The following is a 15661-nucleotide window of genomic DNA, read 5'->3' on the forward strand; positions in this document are numbered from 1 at the left end:
ATAAAGGGTCTGCGTGTGTTGATATTGATGTAATATCTTTATGACCCCTGCCTTATGAAGAGATCTCCCCTCCTCTCTATTCAACAATAAACCAGCAGTAATAGCATCTTCCCAACATGGACATTATTTCTCCTTATACGACTGTGTCACATCTTCTCCTCTGTCTGCGGCGGAGGAGGCCTTATATATCTGCTCTGGGGGAAAGTCACAGTAAGATTAAGGGCTTGGATGACAGGAGAGGGCAGAAGAAGAGATGAATCTGCAGCACTTTTATTGCTGTGGTCAAGACTATAAAGGTTAGCAAGAAGTCAGCTCTGACAGAGAGTAAAACAAAATAAGACACTTCTTGAGAGAGGGGGTGGGGAAAGGTGAGCATCTCTTCCGGGGGCTTCCTGTCTGACATGGAGATAGATAGTTCCACCTCTGACTCATGAATAACTCTTCTTCCCATGGGCCAAGGTTTTGTTCAAGATTTAAGCACACAGAACCGGAAATGTTTGATTTAAGGACAGGAGGTGGTCTAGTTTGTATTTGTCTTTGATGGTTCCATATGGGCGATCCAATGGAGTCCATGTTTAATCCCCCTGGTGTGTATATGTAGAGGGAACCCCACCTGGGCATGTCACATTCTGGATGAGAACAACTCAGAGATGATGCATGGCCTTGTCAGATGAAAATGCAGATGGGAATGTCTCATTGCCGAACGCTGTGACAGCGACACAAACGCAGACTGATGGCTTTAGTCAGAGCTGAATCGTATCGGAGGACATCTGCCATTTCAGCAAGAGGAGGAAGCAAAGTAGAAATGCACCGGCAGAGATCAAACTTTATATAGATTAAGAGTCTGGCGTCGGCTTGTCTGTCATCTGTTCTGCTCTGACTGAACAGAGTGTCAAACAGATGGTTCACTCTGCTGGCACCTTTCATCTCAGTTAAAGCGAGACATCACTCTTTTCCCAGAGAAAGAAATACATATTTTAACATCAAAATGGTAATGTAGCTACCGTTCTGCCTGTATTGTTCCTGCCATAAACTGAGTGAATACTCAAATTTGATTGGCTGGAGGAGTTTTGGTTTATTTGTGATAACCACAAAGGTTTGACATGACACTTCATCACTGCTCTGAATAACTGCATGATAAAGATGTAGGAGAGAGAGAGAGAGAGAGAGAGAGAGAGAGAGAGAGAGAGAGAGTGAGAGAGAGAGGGGGAGAGAGTGAGAGAGAGAGGGGGAGAGAGAGAGATTGCTCACCTATACAGTAGCAGAGAATGATTGACAGGACAACAGCCACGCCCACAGCTATCAGGGCGGTACACCTCCAGGAGCAGTGTTTAGGGGACTTCTTGAACTTAAATGCCCCCCTGGAGAGGCTGTTTCTGGGCAAGGGTCTTGTCGGCGTGGAGTAAACCGCTCCTGTGGCCATGGTGTAACCTGGAGTTGCCGTGCCGAAGAAAGGCGTCGTTCCTGTTCCGGTTTTAAAGAGAAAGTGCCTACGAAGACAAAAGGATAAAAACACAACTATGAATTATCATGACAAGGCATATGCAGGCAAGTTTTGAGGAAAGGACATAAGTATAAAGCAAAAACTTTTTGTTTTAACTGGGTACTTAGTCTACCAACATAAGTCTGCACATTGCGCACTGCATATATTGCAGGGGTGACTGATGTTTCAGGAAGCGTCTTCCTCAGATCTTGACTCTGAAGGGAGACACAAACGTCAGTCAGCCCTGCTATGTGCAGATGTAACCACACAAACCCTTCCTGTTGGTTGCGGAATAATTTACCTGCCATTCTAGGGGTATTTGACCGGAATATGCACTTGGTTATATTACCTTTAGTAAACATTTTCATAAATACTTTCAAGTTTTCAGTCTGTACGTTCTTTCAATTATCATGATATGTGTGTTTTGTAATTAACCATAAAGAAGGGTCTGTTTCTACTGGTTCTACTAAGTGAAACCGCTTGTACTGTACATCGGCCATTTCTGCTGAAGAGATTTGGTGCAGAGGGAACAAAGGAGGTGCCAAGTACAGACCCCTGGTGGACCCCAAGTATACCAGTGTCTTATTTGAAGTGTCCAAGATAAAAGTGTTTGCTTCCATACTGTTCATAAAGAGAATTTTACTTTCAATGAATCCCTGAACTTTACAGAACATCACGTTAATCTGTCCACTTTCACATGCAAGGCATTGAACCTTGAACCCTCCGGTAAAATGTGGGCATGCATATGTCCGTCTCTGAAGGCTTATGATTTATTCTCCATGCAGAAAATGGGAGATTTGTTTATAAATATAATGGCTGGGTTTCCCAAAGGAAACATGCATAGTGAGTATGCATGTGGTTCTTCTCAACAACACCCCCTTTCACTGTGAACATAGATATTACGTGCATAGATGTGCCACGCAATGGTAGGCCTGAGGCCTGGTATGGTAGGCCTGAGGCCTATGGTAGGCCTGAGGCCTACCATGATACCGGCCTGACCAGTCAAAAAAGAATGCTGAATTAACTAGCTTGTATTGGTAACTTTGACTGCACAATAGCCTCTCATTTAACCTCCTTGTAGACCTATTTATTTATTAACCCACAATTGAATGTTATTCAATTTAATTCACTTGCACAATGGGAGAGTAGTATTTTCATATAGGCCTACATTTACGTTGCCGACATCACTTCGCCTCTGAAATTTAATTTAATAATATTTGGACTGCTGGACAGCTGACAGTAGGCTCTCTTCACTCTTCACAAAAATGATATATGGCAATTTAATTTCTTTGATGCTGAAGTAGGCCTAAACATGTTTCAAAATGTTTATATTTAAATGAAATGAAGAAAGTCACCACTCACATCACACATTTCTCTGTGAATGGTTTTACTATACTGCCACATGTCGACAGGTGTGTGTAGGAGAGGCTTTAGGGAAACAGGTTTGCTTCTAAATGTATTCATGCAGGAGGCCTTACGTGCGCAATGAGGACAGGTATGTCTGTATTCTAGTCTTGGTTGTCAAGAGGCCAACTCCTTTGTCAATTTCTATGTTGTGTTTGACAGTGTTTCCCAAAAAAGGACATAGTGTCTAATTGGCTGCCATGCGCCTAGAGGGGTGTGTTCAAGCTACGTGCAACACAAAATGTGTTGGGAAACCCAGCCAATGTCCCTAATCTCCCTATACTTCTGAAACACTAATATTTGTACAGATCACTTCCTTTTCTTAGCTGGTTGAGGGTGTTAATATCCTGCCTAATCCTGACATGGGAACCTCATAAAAAACAATCAACTCCCACTTGCCCTTTCGCAGCAAGGGCCGCTGCTAATAGCCCATTATACCTGGGGTAATTAAGAGAGTTTAATCAAATGCAGTGAGGGGCAATCGTCCTATTAGCTTTTAAACCCCTGATGAAAACCTCTTAAGTAAACGAATTAAGCCCTGTTCCTATACTCTTGCCACTACTTACAGATTACCAGACAAAATGTCTTCAGGTCGAGTACAGGCCAGCGAAACCAGATTAGTTGACCATGTTTCATAAATGGTTTCCCTAATCCAGGATTTTTTTAGCTTTTCGAAATGCTACGTGCCCATTTTGAGTATGGAGTTGTTCAGTTCACAATGAAATGCCTAATCTAGAGACTCTGGTCCAGGCAGGGCCAGCAGTGGTAAATAATACATTCACTTTTCATTTTGTTACCTTATAATTTCTTCAGATTAAAAAGTTGTGTTGTGATGAGGCCAGATCCATAATTATATGGAGATATAGGGGTGATCAGGTCCAGATCCCAGCAGAGGCATTTGTGCTGGTTCTGGACAACCGGAAATGCATGCCCCACCCAGTTATTATGTCCCTTTTATGGAGTTATTTGTCAAGCATGCCAAATGAGGCTTTTGTGCTGGTTCTGGACAACCGGAAACGCAGAGTACCCGTTCCACCCATTTACAGTAAATTAACTTTTAAAAATGAGCTAAAATTGCATTTGACACTGTGAAGTGTTTTTGTACTTTCGTTGCTTTTAACTTCCTGTAATCATGTAACTTCAGTTATTTGTATTTGTTAATTCAAGTTTTTTATTTTGTATCGTTTGTTTTGAGTACTGACATTTAAGAATTTTGTATTTTTAATTGTATTTGTATGTTTTGTATGTGGACCCCAGGAAGACTAGCTGGTTGCCTTGGCACCAGCTAATGGGGATCCTTAATAAAAATCAAAATAAAATAAAATAAAATCACCCATCTGTCTATATTGAGTGTTGTGATGCCAGAACAGTTTATGGAGTTCTGTGTCAGGCATGCCCAAATATGGAGTGGTGTGATGTCAGAACAGGCCAGCTCCATATATGGACCATGGGCAGGGGCCCTGTCCAGAGCCCGGGCAGTGGCCTTTTTGGGGGCGATTCTGGACAACCGTGGGCCCGACCGACTCAATACCAGGCACTGCACCCCCTGTGAAGGGTGTGGAACGTGTGTGTCGAATTTTAAATCGGTGGGGCGAACGGTTCTTGAGTTACGTGGATTACAGACATACAGACAGACAGAAAGACAGACACATGGTGCATTTATAGATCGATCGATCGATCGATCGATCGATCGATCGATCGATAGATAGATAGATAGATATAACTGAGTTTTAGTTACTGATTAATTAATAGAAGCCCAGAAGAACAATGGGTGACTTGAAAACGTGGGATAATTTCCACCATTTTCTATTACACAAGCGCCAACACATGACAATCCCTAGAGCTGTTGGAGATGGTATGTCACCTGGGAGCAAGCTCTACCTCAGGAGCTATGCTTAGGGTAAAATAAATACCTTCTGCCACCCTGAGCGAGCAAGCATGTGCATCGTTGTGGAGTTCTGGGATTTGGCCTGTTGAGCCGAGCTGACTAAGAATTCCATTTCATGGGAACACATGCATTAGAGATAAGATATTTCATCACATGTTTTACATCGGCATATATGTTGAAGGTGAAGTGAAACCTATGGGTCATGATCCAAACAACAATGCCACGTCAAATCTGTTTGGGATCTAGGGCTATGCAGCAAGAACTGTGGTTGGTATAGCCGGGATCATGATGCATTCACTCAGAAGTCTCTCTATTGTCTCTACCTCTTCTGACCTAATCTTCCTCTCAATAATTCAGAGCCGTCCTAGTGCAAATATGCTCTTGGCGAGCGTACCATACCACGAAATGAATTTGAGAGAATGTAAACATTAGGTTTTGTAGAATGACATCAGAAGCATGAATCAGCCTTAAAGTGTTGTATTTTTAGTGTTGAGAGTTTATTTATCTATTTATTTTTGGTTTGATGTTTTGTTCTCACTGCTGTTGCTGCTATGATAGCCTTTTGCCAGGTACTTGAAAAGCGCCTGGACTACATTTACTACTACCTCTAGTATAGCGACCACTTTTTCATGATTGGCTGCCAGCATGGTCTCTAGGCTGCCTCTAAGCCAATGGGAGACTTACCCATAAAACCCATAGCCTGAACGGCATAAAGAGGCTGTGGCACACAAACTGATTATACTGTAGATGTTTGCTTATTTATAGCCAATTATTGTCTCCACCAAGCCGAAGGCATGGGAAGAGAGTATGTTTTGCACTCCGTCCGTGTGTGTGTGTCCTTCCGTCCTTCCGTCCGTCCGTTATCAGCTAATCTCCGGCACCGTTGGCCCGATCCATGCCAAACTGTGCACACACACTCCCTGGATGCCAACGACGAACCTCTGCCCCAAATATTCCTCAACGGCCTGTTATAGCGCCACCATGAGGCCGATTTAGGCAAAACACATTTATGTAGATAACTCGTACACATTTTATCCATACATCACACAATTCGGTATACACTATCTCCATAGTCATGTGATCAACACAGATCTGCACAATTTCCCATCTTGCATCCTGATTGGCTAAGATTGGCTTCCAAAGCTCACATGATTGGTCCGTTTCGAACAAAATGCCACAAATCATGTCCAATTTCCATGAAATTATACACGCACATTTCCACTAGGCCGAGGACGACATGCCACAATTATTTTCCCAAATCAGCCTCACGGTGGCGCTATAACAGGCCAATTCCTGTTTTTACCTATAACTGCATCAACAACTTGTATGCACACTCCCTAGAGGCCATGGAAAAATATTTTCCCTGCATCCCTCCACATCTGCCGGTTATAGCGCCACCATGAGGCCGATTTCTGCAAAACACATTGTTTATGTTAGTCGCACAGATTTAATCCAAATCTCACGCAAATCGGTACACATGATCTCTGTAGTCATGTGATCAAGACGAGCCTGTTGGATTTCTCAGATTCTATACTGATTAGCTAAGATTGCCTTCCAAAGTGACACATGACAACGCACTTGTACAAGTACATGATGATATTAAAGTGTCATTCAAAAATCACACCTGTGTGAACTGAGTTGTGTAAGGTCTTATATAGACTGATCAACTGTGGTCTGACGTAATGCCTGACGTAATGAAATCACACCCGTGTGAACTGGGTGACCATAACAACCATGCTCATTGTTTGGTACGAACAGACACGTAAACTAACAAAGCCAGTTGTAGGAGTGGTTTACACCACTCAAAAATCACACCCGTGTGAACTGAGTGGTGTAAGGTCTTATATAGAATGATCAGCTGTGGTCTGACGTAATGTCTGACGTAATGAAATCACACCCGTGTGAACTGGGTGACCATATCAACCATGCTCATTTTTGAGTGGTGTAAACCACTCCTACAACTGGCTTTGTTAGTTTGTCTGTCTGTCTGTTCGTACCAAAAAATGAGCATGGTTGCTATGGTCACCCAGTTCACACGGGTGTGATTTCATTATGTCAGACATTACGTCAGACCACAGCTGATCAGTCTATATAAGACCTTACACCACTCAGTTCACAGGGGTGTGATTTGGTTTGGTACGAACAGACACGGGTAAAAAAAAATTGGTACGAACAGACACGGGTACAAAGCCAGTTGTTGGAGTGGTTTACACCACTCAAAAAATATATATCTATATATATATACACATATACATACACATATACATATACATATACATAATCCCTAGAGCTGTTGGAGACGGTATGTCACCTGGGAGAAAGCACTACCTCAGGAGCTATGCTTAGGGGAAAATAAATACCTTCTGCCACCCTGAGCGAGCAAGCATGTGCATCGTTGTGGAGTTCTGGGACTTGGCCTGTTGAGCCGAGCTGACTAAGAATTCCATTTCATGGGAACACATGCATTAGAGATAAGATATTTCATCACATGTTTTACATCGGCATATATGTGAAGTGAAGTGAAACCTATGGGTCATGATCCAAACAACAATGCCACGTCAAATCTGTTTGGGATCTAGGGATATGCAGCAAGAACTGTGGTTGGTATAGCCGGGATCATGATGCATTCACTCAGAAGTCTCTCTATTGTCTCTACCTCTTCTGACCTAATCTTCCTCTCAATAATGCAGAGCCTTCCTAGTGCAAATATGCTCTTGGCGAGCGTACCATACCACGAAATGAATTTGAGAGAATGTAAACATTAGGTTTTGTAGAATGACATCAGAAGCATGAATCAGCCTTAAAGTGTTGTATTTTTAGTGTTGAGAGTTTATTTATCTATTTATTTTTGGTTTGATGTTTTGTTCTCACTGCTGTTGCTGCTATGATAGCCTTTTGCCAGGTACTTGAAAAGCGCCTGGACTACATTTACTACTACCTCTAGTATAGCGACCACTTTTTCATGATTGGCTGCCAGCATGGTCTCTAGGCTGCCTCTAAGCCAATGGGAGACTTACCCATAAAACCCATAGCCTGAACGGCATAAAACCCATACTCTGAATGCCGCAACGTGAGCTGAGGCAGAGGCTGTGGCACACAAACTGATTATACTGTAGAATCTACACTACAGTGTAGATGTTTGCTTATTTATATCCAATTATTTTAACCCTCATTTTCTCCCCAATTTAGTTGTTAAGCCAATTAATTCCTCCCCACACACATTTCTGTGTTGTCACTGCTGTTGTATCCTCCTAACTAATCTGCCAGTGTGGAGACCCCACCGGGAGGACAACTCTTCCCGCAACACTACAGTAGCTCCCTGCTGTCTGGTGCTGCCCCAGCCTAGGAGTATGTTATAACCAATATCATCCTCCCTGTCCGGCTTCCCTCCCTTGAACACAGGCCAATTGTGTTTGCTTAGATGCCCGACAAAGTGGGATACACCACTGTGGATTCGAACCCACAACCTCTGTGGTGGTGTGGGCAGGAACTTTACCACTGTACCATCGGAGCACCAAAAGGGGAACCCCTTTTGGTGTTTTACCCCCATTTTGGGGTTCTGTACAGTATGTACAGTATTCAAAAATGTAAAAAAAAATGATGCTGCTATATAAATATTTGAAGTTTTTCAGAAAACTTAGGTCAGGATTTAGAGGCGTTTTTAGAATCGGCCTTAGGCCTAAATGGTTATCTTATCTTATTTCACGTTTCATGTTTCTAGCCTGCAGGGCTAATGTTGGGATAAAAATGTCCTCTGATCAATTTCCTGACTACAAGAACAAATGTCATGTTTGGATCGTCTGAGTCAGATTTGGACGGTGGGCTGTGATTGACATAGGCAGACCAGGGAATGCATTTAAAGGTTACAACACATCACTGTCAGAATCACAATGAATATGCAGTCAGCTTCCCTGTACTGTAGAGCCAATGGAAAAGTGCATCTAGTAACTAATGAAATGACAGGCCTTTAAAGTGATATTGAACTTTGGTAGAACGATGTACTGTCTACTGTACCTGGACATGATACAAGTACAAATTTGTTGATCAGCTTTTTCTGATGCTTTTGTGCTCTGTGAGTGAAGAACTAGAAGTAGTCAATCTAATCATGGTGTTGTTTGAACCAGGTCTGAAAATAACACTTTTAGCACATAAACAAAATGGGGAAGAAATTTATATATCAATAGCAATATGAAAAAATCAACATCATCGTCATTGTACTACACAACTATTGGGGACCTTTTCCATTTCTTTGGCAATAGAGAACTTCCGTCATACATTAGGTAGTAACATCAATTCAGCCATTTTGGTTACGGTTCGCTCTCCATCACCTCTACATCCATGTGCTGTGGGTGTTCTGGGCACTTCAGTGCCACCAGAGGACTCCAGAGCACTCCACAGCACCTCTCTCCCTGTTACAATCTCCCCACCTGGATGTCGTCTGCAATCACCTGATGAGCCTACAAAAGCCAGGCCCGTCTGCAGCTCGGCGCCAGTTCTTCCCCAGTCTACGGTTGGTAAAGTTAGACAGCCAGACTTAGGCTCTCAGTGTTTTAGTGTTAGACAGTTAAACGTCACGCCGTTACTGTGCTATTTCCTCTACTCTGTGAACCTGCCATTGACTCGACCTTCTCTTCTCCCCTCCAGTGTTTCCGGGACCCGAGCTCTGTGGAGCAGCCTACGGACTGCACTCCTTTCACCCCCCGTGTTTGTGAATAAAAACCCGCCCGGGTGGGCTTTACTCTGCTTTGCCTCTCCTTGCTGTGCTTTTGGGTCACACCACACTCGAGTCATAACAATTTTACTTTCTCAAACTAAGTGCCAGGACTAAATGTTTTACATACTGGCAGAAACCACTTATTTGCACTTGTTTATGTGCCAACAGTATGATTTTGAGACCCGTTTCACTGTAATGCCGGTGAATTAATCACTACTTCTGGTTTCTCACTCTACTTCTGGTTCCACACCCCCACAGGGAGTGCAGTGCCAGGTATCGAGTCGGTCGGACCCACGGTTCTCCAGAACCACCACAAAAGGCTCTGGTCAGGCTCTGCCACATGGGCCTAATGAGGCCAACTCCTTTCACCTGGGCCAGGCTCTGCCAGTGGGCCTAATGAGGCCACCTCCTTTCACCTGTGCAATTTCCAGCCTCTGCCTCAGCCAATTGACTCTCAACCAATCAGGCTCTGCCAGTGGGCCGAATTGATTGTTTGCAGGCTTCACACACAGGCACACACACAGATCACAGTTAAAACGGGTGCTATGGCAACGTATATCATTAGGTTCCCAAGTTGCATCGTTCCCAAGTAGGCCGGTGGCCGACTGCGACGGGCACGCACAGGTCTAGTATATTATAAAGCAAATGCAATGTTATTCTTATTATATAATGACAGGTAATGAATGAGTAATACACACGTTTGTTATTTGGCAATAGTGAACTAATTATTACATCTACTTGACTCATATTATAATTTTGTAACAAGCCTGTACATTTAAAGATGTGTTTCTATCCCTGGCTGTCTGGGTATGATATTGTGCATTCATCCTGCATCGATATCCGTTGCGTGCCATATATTATTAAGTAAGAGATTCATATTAATTTACTTTGGCACATGATGCAACCCACTATCCACAAGCACAGGACTGACAGAGAACATGGAGAACTAGACATTTAAATTTGCTCTCAATAAAGCATAAATCTCCACCAGGAGGCATGCCCTAATAATACTAGTGATGTATGCAGTTACATTTGTACATGGAGAACAGCCATGTTATCCATGTGGCCAGTACAGTACATCCAGTACATCCAGTACATCCTTTCCACCGTCTTCCTCCCACCCAGGACGTCCTGATCACATCACCCAAAACATGTTTTACATGTGTTATTTCAAGACCGATGTATTGGGCTATATTCGTTTTGGTGCAAGCTTTTCCGAAGGTCAGCAGTCAGCACTCAAAAGACTGATATACTGTTGGACAGCTCTGAATAAGTTGAATGTGTGCAGACATTAAGACTCTCACAATTAGTTTTGTTGTTTACTTGATTGCCATGTTTATAAATGTATATTTTGCTGTAAATGTAACATTGACTTGTCTGCAATTGGCCGATACATCCCATAAGCCAAAGGGACAGGAATATTGTAACTGGTTAGCCTGGTAGAATGTGTATCCTGTTGCCTGGAGGGATGATTATGATTAAATAAAACTTGGCTGTTAGTGCACAACAAATACAATGCTAATTGGCCTAGTAGTAGTATGCAAGATTAGGTGGCACGCGCACACACACACTCACACACACACACACACACACACACACACACACACACACACACACACACACACGCAAATGTAACTAGAAAAAAAGCTCATCGGCACACAGGTTTCCACCAGGTATTGTGGCCTCCTGGTGGCGTGATATTCCAATGTGAAAAGGGTGCCATTTCTTCTTGTGCCTTTGACAGCAAATTCATGATTTGAGGCATTTTGTTCAAAACGGGCCAATCCTGCAAACGTTGGAAGCCAATGTTAGCCAATTAGGATGGAATATGAAATATCGGTCAGATCCGTCTTGATCACATGACTACCGAATACTACCGATTTGCAGGAGTTTTGGACAGAATCTGAAGGAGTAAGTCGGCAGATGAAAATGCAGGTCAAAGGTTTTTCCTTGGTCTCTAGGCCCTAGGGAGTGTGCATGCAAGGTTTCACACAGATCGGACGCAACTCGAACGGCGCTGAGTCGGCTCTGGTGGCCATCGCAAGGCCACCAGAGACGGCGCGCCTCCATCATGGTCACAAAAAGCAAACGCTCCCATAGTTTCACTTCCACGTTTCCCAGTATGTGCGATTATCACATTCTGGCTGTATTCTAAGCTTCTGATCACGAACAATCTCTTGATTAAGGGGTGATAACATTCAAAGCGGGTGCAGTGTGAGTGTAACATTTTACATAAATTCATGATTTGAGGCATTTTGTTCAAAACCGGATTTTGGAAGCCAATCTTAGCCAATCGGGATGGAATATGGAAAATCGTTTGTGTGTTGATCACATGAATATAGTGTGTACCGATTTGCGTGATGTATGGATACAATCTGTGGGAGTAAATTTGCCTCATGGTGGCGCTATAAGAGGCCGGTCTATTGGGCCAGAGGTCTGGAATTGGCATCCAGGGAGTGTGTCTGCAGTTTTGTAGCGACCGGGCCAACGGTGACGGAGATTAGCTTGGGTAACAAGGTCACACACACGGACGGACTGAAAGGGGCGAAAACATATTCTCGAGACAACAAAATAGTTAACTTAACTAAGAGCTAGAGTACTACAGGAGTGGTTCAGCAAGCATAAAACAAAAGTGGTATTGGTACCAGGCAGTGGCCATCTGGGGACAGGGCAGACTAATCTCCGCTTGGAGCTGGAGACAGGGCAGACTATCTGGAGCAGTCAGAGCTGCAGCAAATGCTGTAATATGCAGCGGAGATGAAATTGAGGTCAGAACTTACACAACGCCTGAGACAGTGCGCAAGCACGCGCGCGCACACGCACACGCGCACACACACACACACACACACACACACACACACACACACACACACACACACACACACACACACACACACACACACACACACACACACACACACACACACACACACACACACAAATGGGCAGATAGAAAAACCAATGCAAGACAAAGGCAGACTGGTGATCAGGAAAGACAGTCAGGCCAGGAGTTCACAGGCAGGTGATCAGGCAGGCAGGCAGAGAGACAGACCAAATAGACTAGAAAGTTGCATTCAGTTGAGCGCAAATGTCTGTCTGGAATCATGCCCTAATAATAATTGTCGTAATAATTTAGATCAGTGGTTCTCAAAGTGGGGTCCTTGAGGAGGTTCCAGCTAAATTTTTTAATAAAAATGATAATTTTGCATTAAAAAGAAAAACACAAATCTTCTCTTCTGGGGGTCCCTGGCACAAAACATTTTCAGATGGGGGTTCATGGCCAAATATATCAGGCTCCTTGGCAAGTTGGCACAATACAGTTGGAGAACCACTGGATTAGATGATTAGAACGTATGTCGTGGCATTACTACTTAGAGCCATGGAAGTTGATGGAACGGTAGCGCAGCATGTGATTACCGACTGTACCTCACATTTGCTGTAGAAGTTACACATCGCCAAGCAGCGGTCAGTAGGCTCGTCTCTAAACGGACAGAGCGGTCGTTATGATATTCACCAATATTAGAACAAAACTACTTCACAAGAACAATGTTGGTGTAACTACAGTAAGAGATTCACTTATTTCTAGTATTTCTTTTACATGCATAGATTAACTATAATGCAACTTTCACAAGTTGACATTATAGTGGAAGGAGGCAGAACAGGGCTGGACAAGACTGAACGGGGACAGAACAGGGCTGGACAAGACTGAACGGGGACAGAACAGGGCTGGACAAGACTGAACGGGGACAGTGTCATTCCGACACGGGCTGACAGGCCTAGAGCTGGATTGGACAGGGCAGGAGGACTACTGGATAGGACTAGATAGGGCTGTAACACCAGACAGGGCAGAACAGGACATGATACAACAGGATTAGATAAGACTGGACAGGGCAGAACCACTGGGCTAGACATGACAGACAGGCCAGGAGAGGTAGAGCAGGTAACCCGACAGGCAGACATGGAGACACATGTACGTACAACCGGACAGGCAGAGAGAAAGCAGCATTAACAGACAGCCTGACAAGACGACAGACAGACTGGAAGACCCAGCCAAAAAACGGAAACACTAACGGATACACTAATATACAAGCAGACAAACAGGTTGGACACCTTATAACCAACTTATAAACAAGCAGACAGGCAGGTTTGGGTTCTGGACAGGTCGGACAAAGACTAACAAGGGTTTGTACGGTATACACACGGTCAACACAATGGACAATCAACACAGATGTAACACATGTGACATAAAGTAGATGAGAGGGCAGATCATGAGGGGAGAGTGACAGGTAGAAGTGGCACAACTGGGACACTTAATACAGAACGGAATGGGAATGGGAATGACACTGACTACGATAATGTGTGCACTAGAAGAGCACTTCAACGGCTTGAGATCATTATATTATGTGATCATCTATTACCATACAATGATTATAATTATAAGGCCAATAGGCCGGTGGTAGATATTCATACACGCTCCCAGATGCTGCTTGATCTCTGTTCATTGCCCTGAAATGGAAAATCCAATAATTACCTAATGGGAAATTGAAAGATTTTAATATGCACATAATTAACAGGAAATCTTTTCCAACTCTCCCTTTCTCTGCCTCCCGATAACCATTTGGCACTGGGTGGGTTTTGAAGGCCTTTGTGTATAGAAAGAAAAATAACTGCCTGCATTTAATACTTTTTGTGTACAGTATGAATGAATGAATGAATGAATGAATGAATGAATGAATGGGTGAATGGATGAATGAATGAATGAATGAACGAACGAACAAACAAACAAATGAACGATTTTATTTGGTGATGAAAGAAGAGCACATCAGAACTTCCACAACATCATCACTGAGGATAAAAACACAATAAAGCCCTGAGGCCTATATCCATTGTGGTCCACAGAACAGTCACAACATTTCACATGTATGACACGCGTAGCAGACGTTTTGGCCTTCCTCTGCGCGAAGGCCACCGAAACGTCCGCCGCGTTTGATCTGCTGCCGGGGCTTTTCAATAAATAAGAGATCCTAAAGGGACCGAGTGAGTGCTGGTGATCTTTTTCAAAGTTACTGTTTCTGTCAGAACCGTGCATCCGATATCTGGCCGAAACTGTGAACTATTCTATTCAACTGACGAGTCCACCAGAGTCACAGAGACTGATCCTGGTGGAGCTGAGCCGGTGATTAAGGGGAATGTGATAGCGCTGTCTGATGGCACCAAGTGATTAAATGATGACATGATTAATAGATGGAGGTGAAGAGGACACATCCCTCATTCAGACACACACCCATGCACACACATTATTCTACTAATAGCTATGTGTGTGGTGTGTGCACGCGTGTCCGGGCGCACGCGCATGTGTATGTGTATGAGAAAGAGAGGGGTAGGGTGTGCGTGTGTGTGTTTGCGCGCGCATATACGTGTTACTATGAGAAAGAGAGGGTTTGGGTGTGTGTGTGTGTGTGTGTGTGTGTGTATATGTGGGACTGTGTGCATGTGTAATGTGTTAGCATGAGAAAGAGAGGGTTAGTGTGTGTGTGTGTGTGTGCGTGCATGCGTGCGTGAGTGTGTGTATACGGCAGAAAGAATTAGAGGGAAAAAATGTCTAAAGGGGAAAGGGGACAAAAATAGTTGTTAGCTTGTAGATCTGCTATTTTCAGTGTGTGACACCAACATGTGTGGGAGAATCTTTTTTTCCCTTTGTTTTGGCTCGGCTGCAGGGATCATGTCTGAAACTATGAGAGGCAGCGTCCTTTGAATAATGTAATCCTCCTCTTAGCCTGACATGCCGCGCTAGGCTAGTGTGAGCGTTTCAAGGTGAGTGCAGGAATAATCGGGAGCCTTTTAATCTGCCCAGCCGACAGCGAGGGCTACAGTACAGATGTTCAGCGGAGTCTAGGTGACTTTTCCTATTTCACTTCCTCCCTCGTTCTCTCTCTCTCTCACCATCGTCACCTGCCCTCTCTTCAGGGAGGTGTGCTGTACCAGTGTTGCTAGCGCACGCGCGTGCGTGCGTGCGTGTGCGTGTGTGTGTGTGTGTGTGTGTCTGTGTGTGTGTGTGTGAGCATGCATGCGTGTGTGACCAGTATGGTGCAATCTTTAGACATTGTGGTTTCATGCTCAGGGTATTATCAGAGACACAGATATTCTTTTTCTTTTTCAATCGGAGCTCTGA

The 15661-nt window shown here is 43.8% G+C and overlaps 1 protein-coding gene across 1 annotated transcript in view; it reads right to left on the bottom strand.

Annotated features, from left to right (window-relative positions):
• LOC306923713 (teneurin-3) overlaps positions 1-15661 on the bottom strand; it is a gene marked incomplete at both ends in the record, with an annotated part of 232390 nt that overhangs the window by 131828 nt on the left and 84901 nt on the right. The window contains one exon of the mRNA XM_079501976.1: positions 1252-1490. Coding sequence (XP_079358102.1) covers positions 1252-1490 — 239 coding nt within the window. The remainder of the gene's footprint in view (positions 1-1251; positions 1491-15661) is intronic.

The sequence above is a fragment of the Electrona antarctica genome (assembly GCF_951216825.1).
Source record: "Electrona antarctica genome assembly, chromosome: 1".
Classification (NCBI taxonomy): Eukaryota; Metazoa; Chordata; class Actinopteri; order Myctophiformes; family Myctophidae; genus Electrona; species Electrona antarctica.